This window comes from Panthera pardus, unplaced genomic scaffold, assembly GCF_024362965.1.
Source record: "Panthera pardus isolate Hobbes unplaced genomic scaffold, ASM2436296v1 HiC_scaffold_24, whole genome shotgun sequence".
Lineage (NCBI taxonomy): Eukaryota > Metazoa > Chordata > Mammalia > Carnivora > Felidae > Panthera > Panthera pardus.
The window spans coordinates 139,147,787-139,166,396 of NW_026526810.1; the positions used below are offsets into that span (position 1 = coordinate 139,147,787).

The 18,610-nt window shown below is 43.4% G+C and overlaps 1 gene segment (V, D, J or C); it reads right to left on the reverse strand.

The window, feature by feature from the left end:
- Positions 1–8,650: 8,650 nt before the first annotated feature.
- LOC128773084 (immunoglobulin heavy variable 3-23-like) lies at positions 8,651–9,206 on the reverse strand (the record flags this gene model as incomplete). The annotated part of the segment is given in 2 exon segments: positions 8,651–9,000; positions 9,100–9,206. Coding segments are annotated over 2 exon segments (396 nt in total), but the record flags the coding sequence as incomplete, so codon positions are not given.
- Positions 9,207–18,610: the final 9,404 nt, after the last annotated feature.

Consider the following 18,610-nt stretch of genomic DNA (forward strand, 5'->3'; position numbering starts at 1 on the left):
TTTATTCTTGATAGAGAGAGAGACAGAACGTGAGCGGGGAAAAGCAGAGAGAGAGGGAGACACAGAATCTGAAGCAGGCTCCAGGTTCTGAGCTGTCAGCATAGGGCCTGACAACGGGGCTCAAACCCTCAAATTGTGACACCGAGACCTGAGCTGAAGTGAGACACTTAACTGACTCAACCATCCAGGCACCCCACTGATTTCTTGACTTACAATGTAACTAAAAGTCTTGTTTTTTTTTCTGGTTTCTCTCAATGTTGACATGTTCCCTATTTGGTCTCTGGTGACTTAGAGTTTTGTCGTTTGTTTTTAAATTTATAGACTCTAGCAAATCATTTTTGTGGCATGGTTTTTCCTAATATATGGAAATTAAGTGGAAATATAGGAAATTGAAGTTCAAATTTCACAAGAGTTGCCATTCTGTGTCTCTTTGGCCAGACTGCTCATCAGATTTGATAGATATGCTCCTGGGGTCAAAAACACGTTTACCTTTTCAGGTGGTGGGCTTTCTATATGTCTCAGGAGCCGCTGAGCTCTGTGCACACAACTGAGTTCTTGACACAATTTTTCCTTCGCAATTCTATGTGAAACCCTCAAAATCCATTTTTGCATTGCCAATTTTAGACACTTCATGAATAGAATGCATTGAAGCTCTTGTATCATTTCCTAAAATTATTTTACTCTTGCGTGTTTGGGACTGTAATTTTTCTTCTTCCTCCCAAGGGGAGCTCATATCTGCATTTGTGGAATTCTTTCAAGCTTCTCATCTCTTAATACTTTCCCAACGTGCTGTGCAATATTTGACCAAATGAATACTTAGGTTTATTTGTACTCTACCACATTGGGTGATAGGAGCCGCGAGAGAGGCTGCATCATATGGGTTTTTTTTTTTTTGTCCCCTTGTATGTTACCTGTCATATTGAATGTGTATAGAACATATAGCCCCTCACTTTCATGAACCACTAACAGGGGACATGGTTCTCTTCAAGAGACAGGAAAGGAAGACAAGGGAGCTGAGACAGCAAGTCGGGGAAGGAACCCCAGAGCTTCTCAGGAAGCATCAACTGTCCACACTTTCCAGTTCTGCAGATGTGGGTCCCTGCTGAGGCCCAACCTGGGTTCTTGTGCAGGTGTCTGGACAAGCTTCCCATGATGTGTGGGCACAGTGGAGTTGGGAAGGGCAGCTGTGGTTTGAATTCCAGCTCACCTGGCACTGCTGTGAAAATTCATGAGTATGTTAATTTATGTCCACCATCAGTTAGGGATATAATGAGTAAATGCAAGACGTTAGACTCACTACCTTAGATTCCATGTTCATGACAATTTGTGACAACAATTCTCCCTTCCTTTTTTCCACTTTTTAAATTTTTTAAGTTTGTGTTTAAATATTTGTTAGTTAACATATTGTGTAATATTAATTTCAGTAGTAGAATTTATTGGTTCATCACTTACATTAACACCCAGTACTCATCACAACACGGGGCCTCCTTCATCCCCAACACCCATTATCCCATCCCCCACACACCTGCCCTCCAGCAACCCTCAGTTTGGTCTCTAACCTTAGAGTTTTTTTTTTTTATGATTTCTTGCTCTTTTTCCCCTTCCCCTAGATCTAAATTCCCCATAGGAGGAAATCATATGGTGTTTGTCATCTTTGACTGACTTACTTTGCTTAGCATGATGCCCTGTAGCTGCATCAACATCTTTGCAAATGGCAAGATTTCATTCTTTTTTATGACTGAGTAATATGCCATTCTATACATATAGCAGATTAATCACATGGTGGACTTTTGGTCTCTTTCCTCAGTTTGGCTGTCATAGTTAATGCTGCTGTACACATTGGGGTGCATGTACTTCCTCAAATCAGAAGTTTTGTATGCTTTGGATGAATTCCTAGTAGAGCAATTGCTGGAGTGGAAGGTTGTTTAATTTTTAGTTTTTAAACTGTTTTCTGGAATGGTCCGGGCACTTTGCATTCCCACCAAGAGTGTAAAAGGGTTCCCTTCTCTCCTCATCCTCATCAATATCTGTTGTTTCCTGAGTTGTTAATTGTAGCCATTCTGACAGGTGTGCAGTCATCTCTCATTGTAGTTTTGATTTGTAATTCCCTGATGATGAGTGATGTTGAGCGAATGTTCGTGTGTCGGTTAGCCATCTGAATGCTTTGTTTGGAAAAGTATCTCCTCATGTCTTCTGACCATTTCTTCACTGGATTCTTTGTATTTTGGGTGTTGAGTTTGAGAAGTTTTTTTTATAGATTTTGGATAGTAGGCCTTTATCAGATATGTGGCTTGCAAATACCTTTTTAATTTCTGTAGAATGCCTTTTAGATTAGTTGATTGTTTCTTTAGCTGTGCAGAAGGTTTTTGTTTGGATGAGGTCCCAGTAGTTCAAGTTTGCTGTTGTTTCCCTTGCCTCTCAAGACATGTCTAGTAAGAAGTTGCTATGTCTGAAGTCCAGGAGGTTGCTGCCTGTGTTCTTCTCTAGGATTTGATGGTGTCCTGTCTCACATTTAGGTCTTTCACCCATTTGGATTTATTTTGTGTATGGAGTAAGAAAGTGGTTCAGTTTCATTCTTCTGCATGTTCTGGTCCAGTTTTCCCAACACCCTCTGTTGACAAGGCTGTCTTTTTTCCCATTACATAGTCTTTCCTACTTCATCCAAGATGAGGTGGCCATACATTTGTGAGTCCATATCTGGGTTTACTCTTCTGTTCTCTTGATCTATGTGTCTCTTTTGTGCTTGTAGCTTACTGTCTTGATAAGTACAGCTTTGTAATATAGCATGAAATCCATAATCATGAAGCCACCGTTTCTTTGTGTAGAGACATTTCAACACTACTTGCTCCTTAAATCCATGAACATGAAGGTGTTTCCATTTCTTTGTGTCATCCTCAGTTTCTTTCACCGTTTTTAGAGTCTTCAGATTATGGATATTTTAACTCTTTAGGTATCCTATTATATTTGGTGCAGTTGTAAACGGCATGGATAGTTTTTTTATTTTTCTTTCTGTTTCTTCATTATTGCTGTGTAGAAATGCAGCCGATTTCAGTATGTTGATACTGTATCTTGTGACTTTGCTGAATTTGTGTATCAGTTCTTGCAATATTTTGGTGGAGTCTTGAGTTTTTTATATACAGTGTCATGTTATCTGTGAAGAGGGAATGTTTGACTTCTTCTTTTTTAACTTGAATGCCTTTCTTTCTTTCTTTCTTTCTTTCTTTCTTTCTTTCTTTCTTTCTTTCTTTCTTTTTGTTGTCTGTTTTTGAGGATAAGACTTTCACTGCTGTGTTAAGTAGAATGATGGGAGTGGACATCCCTCTTGTGTTCCTGATAGTAGAGGAAAAAGTTTTTTTCCCCACTGAGGATATTAGCTGTGGGGTTTTCATGTATGGACTTTATGAATTTGAGGTGTGTTTCCTCTACCCCTTGTTGAGGGTTTTATCAAGAAAGGATGCTGTACTATGTCAAAATTTTTTTTTTCATCTATTGAGAGGGTCATATCATTCGTATCCTTTCTCTGATTGATGGTATGTATTACATTGATTTATTTGTGACTGTTGAACCACCCTTACAGCCAAGGAATAAATCCGACCTGGTCACATTAAAGGATCCTCTTAATGTATTGGTTGATTCAATTTGCAAGTATTCTCTTTCTTTTTTTTTTTGTTAACGTTTATTTATTTTTGAGACAGAGAGAGACAGAGCATGAATGGGGGAGGGTCAGAGAGAGGGAGACACAGAATCTGAAACAGGCTCCAGGCTCTGAGCTATCAGCACAGAGCCCGCGCGGGACTCGAACTCACGGAACGCGAGATTACGACCTGAGCCAAAGTCGGACACTTAACCAACTGAGCCACCCAGGCGCCCCTGCAAGTATTTTCTTGACAATTGTTGCATTCTTGCTCATTAGGGCTAGTGGCCTGTAAGTCTCATTTTTAGTGGGGTTTAATCTGGTTTAAAACTGTGATCATACTCATCTTGTAGAATGAATTTGGAAGTTTTCTTTCCATTTCTATTATTTGGAACAGTTTGTGAAGACAGGAATATTCTATTCTACTTAAATAGAATATTTCACACTCTTGTTAAATATCTGGTAGAATTCACCTGTGAACCTATCTGGCCCTGGATTTTTGTGTGTCAGTAGATTTTTGATTAAAGATTCAAATTCTTTGCTCATTATCAGTCTGTTCACGTTTTCTCTTTCTTCCTTTTTCAGTTTAGGTAGTCTTCATTATTCTGGGAATTTATCCATTTCTTCCAGATTGCCCAATTTGTGGGCATATAAATCTCCAAACTATTGTCTCATAGATGTATTTCTGTGGTGTCAGTCGCGATGTCTCCTCTCAAATTCTGATTATATTTACTTTCGTCCTTTCTGTTTTTTTTTTGCCAAGTCTGCCCATGGGTTTTCATTTTTATTTATTCTTACAGAAACCAGCTTATAGTTTCATTCATCTGTTCTACTGTTTTTCTTTGTTTCTATATCATTTATTTCTGCTCTAATCTTTTTTGTTTACCTGTTCCTGCTGGCTTTAGGGTTCATTTGTTGTTCTTTTCCTAGTTTCTTTAGTTGTAAAGTGGTTGTGTGTTTGAGACCTTTCTTCTTTCTTGAGTTTGGCCTGTACTGCTATATATTTCACTCTTCCATCAACTTTGCTGCCTCCAGATGGTTTGGAACTGGCATGTTTTCATTTTCATTTGCTTCCATGTATTTTTTATTGCTTCTGTAATTTCCTGAAAATCTCATTCAGCTTTTACTACAATGTTCTTTAACCTAATGTTTTGGTGGTGTTGCCCAAATTTTTCTTGTGGTCGACTTTAAGTTTCATAGTGTTGTGGTTTGAAAATACGCATGGAATGATCTCAGTCTTTTTGTACTTGTAGAGGGCTGATTTGTGACATAGTATGTGATCTGTTCTGGAGAATGTTCCATGCGCACTCAAAAAGAATGTGTATTCTGGTGCTTTAGGATGGAATGTTCTGAATATGTCTGTTAAGTCCATTCAGTCCATGTGTCTTTCAAAGCCATTGTTTCCTTATTGATTTTCAGCTTAAATTGTCTTTCCATTGTTGTAAGTGGAGTGTTAACGTTCTCTATTATTACTATTGTCTATTATCAATGAGTTTCTTTATGTTTCTTATTAATTGAGTTATATATTTCAGTGCTTACATTTTGGGGGTATAAATATTTAAAGCTTCAGATCTTCTTGTTGGATAGACCCCTTTATGATGATATACTGCCTTCCTGATCTCTTGTAACAAACTTTGGTTTGAAAACTGGGTAGTGTGATATGAGTATGGTACTACAACTTTCTTTTGACGTCCATTAGTATGAGAAATTGATTACCCTCCCCTCACTTTCAATCTACAGGTGTTTTAGGTTGAAAATGAGTCAATCGTGTGCAGTGTGTAGAAGGATCTTGTATTTGTTTTTATCCATTCCGGTATCCTATGTCTTTTGATTGGAGCATTTTGCCCATGTACATTCACGGTAATTATTGATAGATATAAACTTAGTGCCATAGTGTTACCTCCAAAGTCATTGTTTCTGGAGATTTTCTCTGCTTATTTCTAGTCTTTGTTACTTTTAGTCTTCCTTTCCCACTCAAAGGGTCCCCTTTAATTTCTCACAGGGCTGATTTAGAGGCCATGAACTCCTTGGGTTTTGTTTGTCTGGGAAATTCTATCACTCCTTGTATCTGAATGACTGCCTTACTGGAGAAAGTATTCTTAGCTGCAAAATTTTCAATTGCGCATGTTGAGGATATGATGCCACTCCCTACTTGCATGAAGGTTTCTGTAGAGACATGTGCCATAGTTTTTTTTTTTAATCTTCCCTTGTTAGTTAGCAACTTCTTTTGTGTTGATGCTTTTATGGTTTTTCTTTATCTGGATATTTTGCCATTTTCCTATGATATGTCTCAGTGTTGGCCTGCTTTTTTTTTTTTTTTTATTTTATTGGGTGTTCTCTCTGCCTTCTAGATGTGGATGTCTGTTTCCTTCCCCAGCTTGTGGAAATTTTCACTATATTCACTCAGCTAAAATGTATCCCCCTTTTTCTCCCTCTTATTCTTTTGGGACTCCTTTCAAAAGAAGGTTATTACAGTTTATGGAGTTGCTGATTTCCCTAAGTGTATGTTTGTGATGCAATATTTTAATTTTCGTCTTCTTTCCAGCTTCATCTCCCCCATACTTTTATCTTCTATGTCCCTTCCTCATTCATCTGCTTCTTTCCGCCTTGAGGTCATTATATCCAATCAGTTTCACATCTCGGTTACAACATTTAAAATTTCATCCTGACTAGTTTTTAGGTCTCTTCTGTTTGCAGTAAGGGTATCCCTCATGTCTCATATATTTTCCTCAAGCACAGCTAGCATCCTTATGATACTTTTTGAAAATCCTGTTTCATTATGAGAGTTTTCAGAAATTCTGTTTGAGGCACATTAGTTTATGTGTTTTAATTATATCCCTCACAATGACCTTTTATCATTTTTTCTTTTAGGATGAGTTCCTCCATCATGTTGTTGTCTATGTCTCTGCCTTCTTAAATGTTTTAGAAAATCCTGTTATCTTTTCTGCTTCTAGGGTAGTATCTTTATTGAGCAGTGTTCACATACTGTCCAGGGCCTGACACTTCATGAAGCATTTGTTTTATGTTCCGTGGCACTGGGCTGTCGTGTTTTGGCTGCTCTGTCCCTCAGGACAGTCCTCTGCAGAGTTTCTCCTTGCCTCCAGTGGGGAGTGTTGGACCTTGTCCCCAGTGTTGTGAGTTTTAACTAGGTGAGTTTGGTCTGCTTGTTAAAAGAGGCTAATTCCTATCTCCCCTAGAGGTGAGGATATGCCTCAGTGTATGATCAGCTGACTTGGTGCGTATGGGGGTTTACGGTGGTCTTTGGAGGAAGGGGTGCAGTGGTGGTCTGGTTGCCAGGCACTCTTTCCTAGTAAGCAAGCACTTGATGGGGGCTGGAGTAGGTGGAGCTTGGTGTTAGTGGCTCAGCTTGCACTGGGGATGCTGTGCTGCTGAGTGAAATCTGTCCATGCTGATTGGTGGGAGGAAATATTGGCATCAGCTCCCTCTCTAGTCCCTGGAGTTGGAGTTCCCAGCCTCCCCTGTTCAGGAAGCCCTCACACAGAGAGAACACTTGTGGGTCCCAGGCTTCCGTCAGAATTGCTTTCACCCTGTCTGCGTCCAAGCCATTGGCCCATCTGGTGGCACAGGGCTCTTATGTTTTTTCTCAGGAGCTCTAGCTGGGTTTGAAAACTCCAAATTGTGTGAACTCAATATGACAGGGACCCCACTGATCCTCTGGGAGAGGGTCTTGATGTGCTGTGCCTGGAGCTGATTTACCCCAGATGGGCAGCTGCATCAATACTAGGGGCTTGGAGTGCATGGTGAAGGACAACCAGAAGGCAGTGTCCAGCTAGCTGCTCTCAGAAGAGGCTCCTATGCTAATGATCAGGGAATTTTAATGGTGCCTGTCAGCTCTCCTGTCCTATGAGAGGCAATGCCCCGTCTCCCAAATGCACTCCACGAAGGGAATTGTCTCTCCCCATGCGACCCAGGGGATACTCAGACCACAGTTCCCCTTATGGGCCTCTGCCCTCCTCCACAGGAGCACTGCTGTGCCCACCAGACTCCACCCCAATGATGGGATTGACTTTTAAATCTTCAGTCTTTGAGCTCCACGTTTACAGGGGGTTGACTTGTCATGATTAACTTTATAGGTTATCTTGACTGTGTCATGGGTGCCCAGATTCACCACTGTTTCTGTGGATGTCTGTGATGTGTTCCAGAAGAGATTGGCATTTCCATCCATGGCTTCTTTCTGCCTGGGCACCACCCATTCCATTAAGTTTGTGAATAGAATCTGATGCAGATGGAGGACGAATTCCCTCATTTTTACTTCCCATGTGCTTGTTTGAACTGGAATATTGGTCTCCTCTGGCCCTTTTTCTGAGAGTTACATCATCAGCTCTCCACGTTCTGAGACTAGACTCTAGTCAGAATCAGACAAGAATTACATCACTGGTTTTCCTGGGTCTTCAGCTTGTAACAGTAGATCATGGGACTTCTCAACATATTTAGTTATGGAAACCAATGACCTTTGGGTTGTGTTCCTCAGGGGAATCTTGACTAATACATGGAGATTGGTTGTCTCTCCTTTAGAGTAATTGAATAAAGCTGTAGCTCATTTAAAGTCCTGAGTAGCAAAGGGCTATGAAGAAAGTGTCACGTTGTTTGACTGGGACAAGGGCTGGGTGAGGATAAGGAGGAGCTGTGGGATCCTGTGGTCCTGGCTGCACAGGGAGCGCATCTGGGAATCCTGTAAATGTGCAGCTGTTGTGCCTCAGGAAATCTGTAAGTCACTCATGTTAAGGGACCGGAGTAAGCAAGTGCAAACAACTGTGTCTTTGTGCATGTTAGTCTAGTTTCCCTATGACAACCCAGTTGCTAATTCAGAGAGTTAATAGGTAAACACAGAATCATATAACCAGGGAGGCTCCCTGGGGAAACTGCTGTGTGGAGAGGAAGCCCCAGACCCTGACAGGAAACCTGCCTGTAACCTCCATCTGCACCTGCGCCTGGGAACACAAAGGAGAATTGTGCATAGTGTGCGCCCCCTGGTGGTGCTGATCCCCTCCTGCAGGGAGGTTTGTGTCTGGGCTCCCAGTGAGGTCCCCTCACTGTGTCTTTCGCACAGTAATATGTGGCCGTGTCCTCGGTCTTGAGGTTGTTCATCTGCAGATACAGCGTGTTCTTGGCGTTGTCTCTGGAGATGGTGAATCGGCCCTTCACGGAGTCTGCGTAGTATGTGCTACTTCCACTACTACTAATTTGTGCGACCCACTGCAGCCCCTTCCCTGGAGCCTGGCGGACCCAGTGCATGTAGTAGCTACTGAAGGTGAATCCAGAGGCCACACAGGTGAGTCTCAGGGACCCTCCAGGCTTCACCAGGTCTCCCCCAGACTCCACCAGCTGCTCGTCACACTGGACACCTGCAGACACAAGACATCTTGGTCAGGAAACTGTCACACATCCACTGTCTCACTCATATCCACTCACAGACTCAGTGTCCCTCGTTCACCATGAATTACCTTTTAAAAGAGCAACCAGGAACACCCAGCCCAGCACAAACTCCATGGTGAGGTGTGTGTGTTCTGTGCTGATCACAGAATGGGAACACCTGGGACTCCCGGGGCTGGGGCTCCTCTCCCAGCTGCAGAGTCTGGGATGGGCTGGTTTTATCAGCACAGAGAGGACCCCATTTGCATGTGCTCTGACATATATATCAAGCTCCAGTCTTAGATTCGATTCTTTAAAAGTGAACTACAGGGTTAGGGACGCACTTGTAGTTTAGTTTGTGTAGATGGTGCTGTGACAATTTGAATAATTGTATTCAGTGAGTACAGGTGTATTTGCAGTCCTGTGTGCATTTTTACAGGTCTTTCAACAACATAGAACATTTTCACTCTACAAGTATTTAACATACTTTTTGAAGTTTAACCCAAAATACTTCATTCTCTGCCATTTTCACTTGTATAATTTTGTTATTTATTTTGCATGTATTTTCATGCTGGTGTGTAGAATCACAGGTGGTTTATTTTTATTTATTTTCTTTGTTCATTTTGCATCCTGCTCTTTTCCTCATTTAAAAAAACTGGTTCTAATATTTTTTTGTGGTATCTCTAGGGTTTTGTTATGTTTAAGATCAATGTCACCTGCAAACAAGTAATTTTCCTTCCTCCTTACTGATTTAAATGTCTTTTATTTTTTTAATTCCCTATTTTTTTCTGGTTATGTCTTCCAGTGGTAGGAGAAGAAGCTTTTCCCTTCTTTTCTTCTGGGATTTAGCCAGTGTAAGGATTCAATTTACATAAGACCTATCTACAGGAGAGAATAAATTTCATTTTGTAAGTGCATGGCCTTCCTAATGATATGACACCCAGAGAAAGGACAAAGCAGGTGGCACTTGTGTCTTTCAGACAAAAAAAACATTGGGTTTGGCAAGAGTTAAGTTTGGGGTATTATGTTAGTCACCAAGTAAGTAGGTTTGTTTGCATCGCCTTCTTGTCCCTGTGTTCCTTATTCTGGTGCTAACGATGGTTCTTCCCTCTTGGTACACGGGAGGGAGATTTATATCCTGCTGTGAAGGGACGATGGAGAGTCTGAGTGTACTTGGGCTCTGTCTCAAGTGACTTTCACCCAAATAAGCAGGGTGACAAGATGACATAGTTTGAGGTGGCATATGTATTCTTCACGTTACATGGGGAACACTTATGTTAGGGGTGACCATCATTGCCTGGCTCCTGATTTGACAGGAAAGCCTTCAGCATTTTACCGTTCAATATGCTGTCAGGTGTGGGCTTTTCATAGTGGCCATGATCATGTGGAGGTAATTTCCTTCAGTCCCTTTTTAATTGGGTTCTTTTTAAATGATGAACATGTGTTGAATTTTGTCTAATGTTTTTTTGAATCAATTAATGATGGTTTTGATTCACTCATTCCCTCTGTTAATGGAGGACATCACATTTATGCATCTGTGTATGTTGAAGGATCCTTGCATCCCTGGATGAATCCCACTGGATTATGTTGTATGATCCTCTCAATGTTCTGTTGAATTCAGTATGCTCAGATTTTGTGAAGGAATTTTGCATGTATGTTCATTTGAGATAGTGACCTGTAGTTTCCCTTCTTGTGGTGTCTTTCTTTGGTTTTGGTGTGAAAACAATGCTGTCCTCACAAATTTCATTTGGGAGTGCTGTTTTTTTATCAGTGGTTTGTAATAGTTTGAGAAATATTGGCATTAATTCCTCTTTAAATGCTTAGTAGAAGTTTTAATAAAGCCATGGACTCCTAGGCAGATTTTTTGGAGGGTGAGGTTTTAGATAGAGAAATCTTATTAATTTTTCTTTTGTTCATTTTGTATTTTTCCATGAAACAGTGTTGGTGGACTACATTATGGCATAAAATGTGTAATTTGTTCCTGGTGATCTAATTGTTGGCCTATAAATACCTAAGTTTTTCTTTAATGATCCTTTTCATGTCTTTAGTTCAGTTATGTCTCCTCTTTCAATTCTGATGGCATTTGTTTGAGTCTTCCCTATTTCCCCAGCCTACCTATTTGTTTCAAATTTTATATACTTTTCCAAATACAAATTTTTATGTAATTGATTTGTTTTCTGTATTTGTGATAGTCTCTATTTTCTGTCTGCTTTATATTTTTATGTTATTTTTATGTTTATCTTGTTATGTCAGTAAAAATGCCAATGACTTTTTTAAGGAACCTGAAAAATATACAATTCATATGAAAGCACACAACACATGGAAGCAACAAAACAATCATGACGTCGAGAGAACCTGGAGACATCACACTTCTCTCTTTCTAAAGATATTGCAGAGGTACATTAACCACAACAGTGTGCTGCTGGCATCAAATGAGACATTTAGGCCAGTGGAGCTCATTACGGAGCCCAGAAGTAGAAGTTTGCAGATGCAGTGAGCAAATCCTCCACGAGATTTCCAACAATGCACAGTGGGGGGAGGATAGTGTCTCCTAAACATGGAGTTGACTAGGGGCTCCTGTGTGGCTCCGTAAGTTAAGCATCCCACTTCCACTCAGGTCATGATCTCACGGTTTGTGGGTTCGAGCCTCACATCAGGCTCCTGCTGACAGCTCGGGGCCTGGATTCTGTTTCTGCCTCTATCTCTGTGCCTCCCTACTCATGATCTGTCTCTCTCCCTCAAAACCAAAGTAAGAATTAAAAAATAGTATTGATATATACATGCCAAATAATAACATTTGGCCATAATCTTGCTTCATACATATACGTCGACACAAAAAAATCTCAAAATGGATGAAGGATTAAGAAGAACACTTGAACCTAAATGCCTTCAAAGAAAACATGAAAGATAAACATGATGACATTCACTTGAGAATGATTGATTTGATATAAAAGCAAAGTCACAGAGAACAAAGCAGGCAAGGGGGACTACATCATACCAGAAAAGGGGCAAGCAAATATTTGCAGAGCTAGAAGGCAGTCTATGGGAGGGTAGACATTACAATAAAAAATATTGAAAAGGAGTTAATATCCAAAATGCAGGAGGGACAATAAGGTGTTCTCATTTCCCTGCCATCAGACCACACCTCAAGCTTCCCCCTTTCCCTATTGGAGACCCACCTCCATTCAAAGTGCTCCTCAGAGGATGAGTCTTAAAGATGTGCCCACTGGTGTCTGGGCCTCACATGCACAAGAGGATGGATTGCCCCCAGTGCAGAGCCTGTGCTCAGGGGGCCTGAGAAAGGAACTGCCCCCACCCATCAGTAGCCAGATGCCCTGTCTTGCAGCAGAGGGAGGACCTGACCCTGTAATAGACTCTGTTACCGCAGGATGTTCTTGCTTTACCTCCTCACCGTGTAACACCCCGATCTTGTGAGTAAAGAAAGAACAGAATTTGATTCAGATGGAAATCAAAGCTACTGATTTGTACAATGTAGGAACCATAAAGTCTTTTGTCATCTATTACCCCCCCCCATCTTTTGTCCCTAACCAGGCTGCCGCTCATGCCTCAATTCCTGGTGATGAAGATGCATTCCTGGGATGAACATCTGCTCAACTTTCTTGTCAATGCCATTGCACTCTGATTCATAAGTTCTCTTTTCATGTATGCTTGGGGAAGGCAACTAAGTTGGGCTCAATAGTACTCCAAGTTCTTGAAGCCAACTTACATTCTGTGCCTTCACCCAAGGCTGCACTCTTGTTTCGTATGTCTGTGACTTGTCACTCTATTACCAAAGGAGTCAGAGAGCCCTTGCAGACTCCCCCACCCTCCTAAAGCACCAGCCGGTCAGGGCCATACACCCTCCTGTCTTCTTAATGTCCATGGTTGCAAACAGCTACTGCCAACGAGGACTATGTCACAGTGCTTCGAAAATCACCACAAAGTGTCTTGTCAGTTTTTCACATCCCTCTCACCGGTACAAAAATGCAGTTGCATAAGCTTCTAAGGAAACCTGGCTACTGCTTCCCAAGGACCCCTAACTTCACTGCCTTTGTCTCTGTGAGCCCCTCACCCCTACCTGATGCGGCCACAGATTTCTTTTCGTGGCTTTCAGAGTCATTAACCTACTTTAAAGTGTTAATATTAGCTCTGTGCACACCCCAAACTCTCAACTGTATATCAACAACATGTTTCACCTTTCATTCCATGGAAATGGAGTGGCTGCAGGTATCCTGTGACAACCTGTGCCTCTCGGATATGTCCTATAACTTTCTTCCCATGAAAATTAGACCTTGGGCCATCAGGCCCCACTGCATGCTTGCACCCCCACAGCTGCTGTCTGGATACATTAGGATCCCCACTCACCTCTGTATTCCTCTCTGACAAGTTTGTAATTTCCAGGCCCACCACCTACCTACCAGCAGGCCACTGACCAACCCCTCCATCATCTTGTGTCATGTTAACAGTTTAAGTTGGGCTATCCCACTCCCCTCCCTAAAAAGGGAGACCCAGGACACCTGGGTGGCTCAGTTGGTGGGAATCCTACATCAGCTCAGGTCATGATTTCGTGGTTTGTGAGTTTGAGCCCTGCATCGGACTCTGTGCTGTCAGCTGAGAGCCTGGAGCCTGCTTCAGATTCTGTGTCCCCCTCCCTCTCTGCTCCTCCCAACTCACACTCTTTCTCTCAAAAATAAGTAAACATTAAAAACATTTAAAAGGGGAGACCCTACTTCATTCCACACGACTGCCCTCAGCTACAGGAATGGTTTCCGGGACATCTGGTGGTCAACCCTGAGTTCTATTTTTTTAAAAAAAATTTTTTTCTTTAACATTTATTTCTTATTGAGAGACAGAGAGACACAGAGCGTGAGCAGGGGAGGGGTAGAGAGAGGGGGAGACATAGAATCTGAAGTAGGCTCCAGGCTCTGAGCTGTCAGTATAGAGCCCGATGTGGGGCTTGAGCTCACAAACTGCGAGATCATGACCTGAGCTGAGGTCCATAGCTTAACCAACTGAGCCACCCAGGTGCCCCACCCTGACTTCTGTTTTGTGACAGCTTCTGTATGTGGGGAAACATAGGAACCACTCAGGCCAGTGTCCCTATTAGAAGTACTCCAGGCGTCCTCTCTGCCTGCTGTAAAATCATTCTAAGCCACTGCACTCCCAGGTTTTCCCAAGCTTGCACATCTGCAAAGGGAAAGACCGCCACTATTCACAGGCATTTCAGACATACGCTGGAGTCTCAGGGCTGTTGGCACCCTCTGGAAATCCCACAGGTCCTAACGGCCATAAGTACCAGAGGACAGAGGACATTTTTCCAGCAGGCCTATAATTGCTGCCCTATTATACGCAACTGATCTTTCTGCTAAAATTGCTAACAGTCACTCTCCAGCCCAAACCGTGAGGAGACTGTCACTATCTCTCCAGCGACTGACAGAGCTCACAAGGCTGTCAAATACACAGCCAAGATCAGAGGCCCCTGTCCTTTCCTTCACTTTAGAAGCCTGCCTTTTTCCTTAACTTGGACTACTGTTTATCATGTAAGTTCCTCACAATGGGAAAAGACAGGTGGACAGATAATGATCAGATGGGGTGTACATCGGGGTTGAGTGGGCCTGCTGAGGCCCCTTTCTTCTCTCCTTTGGTCTTGCACCAACCCCATCAGATGGGATAATTAAGAAACAGAGAGACAGCGGGTTCTTCCCAGGCATCCACTAAACCTCTGACTAAATTATTTCCCAGGGCACTACTTGTAAATCTCTCCAAGTTTTGTGTAATATCAGCAGGCCCCAGCGAGTCCCTCTAGCCCCTCCCTACCCACTGGGGCTCTCCAGATGGATTTGACAAATTGGCTTCCTGTTTGGTTAATGGCTGCATGTTTGGTGGATGGACTGATGCTGTCTGACTGGACATGCCAATGCCACGACTGTGGTAAAGAATGTAATGCCTGAAATGGTTCCTGGATTTGCCATTCCATTATGGATTTAGCCAGACCAAGGAACTCACTTCAGCACATAGACAAACTACATACTTGCAAAGACTTGGGGGTGATAATTAGAATTTCATACCCCACATCATCCTTCATCATCACAGAAGAGGACGATGAGGATATGTGGATTAGGGGAACAGATATGGAACATGAAAAACTAGACACAAAAGTCCTTCAGGAAAAATCCGCCTAGAAACTGGCCTGGAACATCCAGAATCATTGTCCTTGGCCCTTAATGAGATTTGGAATTCTCCAAACATCAGGCAGTGACTGACCCCCTTTGCAAAGTATTTTAGAAAGGAATCCTTAACCCCTTCTCTACTGATTGGGTGAACTTCATGATAACTTATATGACCAAGTTGATGCCATGCATAGCCATGTCCAAGAAGTAACAGGTGCACTTGGGTCATATCATCCACAGACAATAAGAACATGGCCTCTGCCACTGACTAGCCTTGCCACCCTTTCTACAGAATATGGGACACTCATCAGGTCTTCAGAGAGCACCCAGTGCCACCTCGCTGAGAAGGACCTTATGACGGACTGCTAACCGACTACACTGCCATCAGAATTAGGGAAAGATTCTTCTGGATTCACGCAAGCTGCACAAAATAGTTCCAGATCACTATTGTCAAGACCGTGTATGACCATCCCCATGATGACCATTGGTAAGGATTCCCAGAGCGAATTCCCAGGCTCCGGAAGCACATGGCATCACATAGTAGGTCATGGATCAAAAAACTGCATTTCCACCTAGTTTCATCTTCCAGCTCTTTCCTGTCAGGAAAAAAAAAAACCTTTTAAAACTGGAGCCTACCCTTTTCCCCACTATTAAAAGACTCACTACATTTCCTGCTCTCTCTCTTAACCTCTATGACTGTCTGTCTTCAGACTGCATCTGCCCCATTCACCTGTGTAGTTATCTCAGCAGGTCAGATACAGACCCTTACACCAGTTTTCCAAATCCCGTCTACAGTAAATAATCAGTCTGATTGTCAATCGTTTTGACATCAGGATAGCAAGTAAGCCCCCAAAGTCGTGTTATTTCCTGCCAGTGCAAGCAGGTGAATGCACCATGTGGATGGACAAATGGAAGGGTGTGGTATCCACAACCAGAACGACAATGTCACTCTGCCTTTCCTTCCACTGCATTGATTGGGACCAAAACTTTGATGGAAGCTTCAGGATGGTCCTTTGCTCAGGTGAAGTATTGGGAGAGAATATTTCTCTTTGTATGAAGACAGTCATGGTGCTATGTTCTCTCTCTCGGTGACGTAGCAAGGCAATCTGGTGCCAGATGGTCACTAGGTGCTCCAGCATAACTCCCATGGCACAAACACTGTCCAGATCCCAAAATGTTTCAATGGCACTCAGACTACCTATGCATCAAGTGGCATAGCTCAGCCACTTCCAGGTAAGGCTGCCTAACAGCACAAGTCATATGAGAGTAGACCGAAAATCTGGAGTAGCTCAGTCAGGTGACAAAACCCACCTTATAGCTGCTGAAGGACTGCAGGCCTCCCATGTCTCACAAACTTTCAGGAATGTATGATAATTGACCAGTGACAGTGACCCTCAATTGCCCAGACCAGTGGGAACACATGACAGGCTCTACATGAGCTGGTCAGGGTAACATCTTGGCACTCTTTGGCCTGTTAGGAATTCCCAAGGCAGCAGGGTAGAGATGTACAGGTTGAGAGCAGACTGTGGCTGGGACTCCTTGGTCATCGATGCTGAATGGGACATACTGGCTAGCTCAGTCATGACAGAGTCTCCCCTGTGGCCCTTGAGATACCCTCAACTGCCTAGACAGTCTTGGAAATGTGAGCCATCTTATGGACAGCTGGGAATTTACATTTCAGTAGTCAAGTGTAAAGCGCCACCTGTTAGGAGGGGGCTTTAATGCCCATCAAGTGGGCAGACTGAAAGGAGAAATGGTGTGTTTACTGTCCCCGCTCCTTCAGTAAATCTTGAATTATGGGGTGCAATTACTCAGTCCTCTATTGCACACAATATTGATGTGCATATACTGTCTTAATTGGATGTAGGGGGGTGCAATTTGCAGTCCTACAGACTCCTGATATGTAGTTCCCCCCAGGAAAGCCAGGCACTGGGTTTGTTCCCACTGGCCTTGATGGCATGTGAGGGCATCCACATCATTAACAAGGAATTCCAGGAAACCTTGCATTTTCATGATGGTGTAGTGCCTGTCACCATATCTCTCTTTCACACTGTTCCTTGGATATGTTGGTGTAGTGGTCTTGACAGGGAGGACCTGGGATAGAATTTAGGTCTTCCCAGACACGTGTGCTGAGGCCTCCCACACTGAGGTGTCCCTGACAACACCTGTTAAGTAGGGAGCCATTGTCAGCAGCAGTGAGGAATACAGCCAGTAGGGGGAGGTTGCGGTCGTGTCCTCCTCCCAGGGAGACATGATGCTCCTGGTAGAGTTGCCTCTGTCACTAGGTAGGCGTGGCTAAGCAAACACAACACCAGGGTACTGGCTGCAACACAGTGGACCCAGCAGCTGGCGTCTTCTTCGACACCAATCTAGGGATATGGTCTTCGGTGTCCAGCAATATCTCACTTGGAGATCAGTAGGAAATACACACCTCTGGAACCCCAGGATGGTGCCTGATTGTTGGTCTCTGCAGGGAGTCTGACCTTTTATGGCACTGGTAACTTAGGGTGGGGGTTTCTGGCAACACCTGGCATCAGCCCAAAGCAAAGCTACAGACCACCGGCAAGCTCCAGCTCCTTCCCAGAGCAGCTGAGATGTGGGGGTGAGGAACGAGTGAGCCATTCTCAGTGCTAACACATTGTTGGAGGGCACCACCTAGGCCCCCAATCCCATCCCTGGGGACAAATGTGTTGGGGACCCCAGTTGTTGTACAAAATTAAGAACATGTAGACTGTATCCTGCTGAAGGAATAGGCAAGAGCCATTGCTCAGGGGGTGGACAGGTGGCTCCCTAGGCATCTGAGCTCTGGCTTTGGATACATGAGATGCATGGAGCCCTCCTGACTCAAGGTGGGGTTTCAGTGCACCCCCAACATAGGAAATGGAGGCACAGGATTTATGACTCACAGGGCTCAGAAGCAAGCGTACACAAGGACCTTGGGAAGGGCAGGCCTCCTTCCCACAGCCCCAGTGATCAGGACATAGAAAACAGGGTAGCAAGTACCTGATCACTTGAGAATGGATGGGGCTGAAGTCCCTAACTTTTCACAGGCTCACATCTGTGTGGTTATTCGAGAAGGCTCTCAGAAAACCAGTGGGAATCCTAGGCAGATCCTTATCTAAGGTTAAACTCACTGCAAAGTAGGCAAGAGAAAGAGAGCAGGGATTCACATTTATCGGGCTCCAACTGGGTACCAGGTCATCCATAGGCACTTGTGCCTGCCTTTCTGATTCATTTCATTTGGTGCTCCTTTAATCTCATGGTCTCAGTCTCCCACATTTGGAAATTTGCTCTCCAGGGAGGCACAGGTTGTGCCAGGTGGAACCTAATGCCAGTCCCATTCCCTCACAGCCCACAGACACCCCAGTGTGGAACTGGCAGTGTGGGTGGGTGGTAGCCCTCCATTATCCTGAACCCACATTGGGACTGGGGG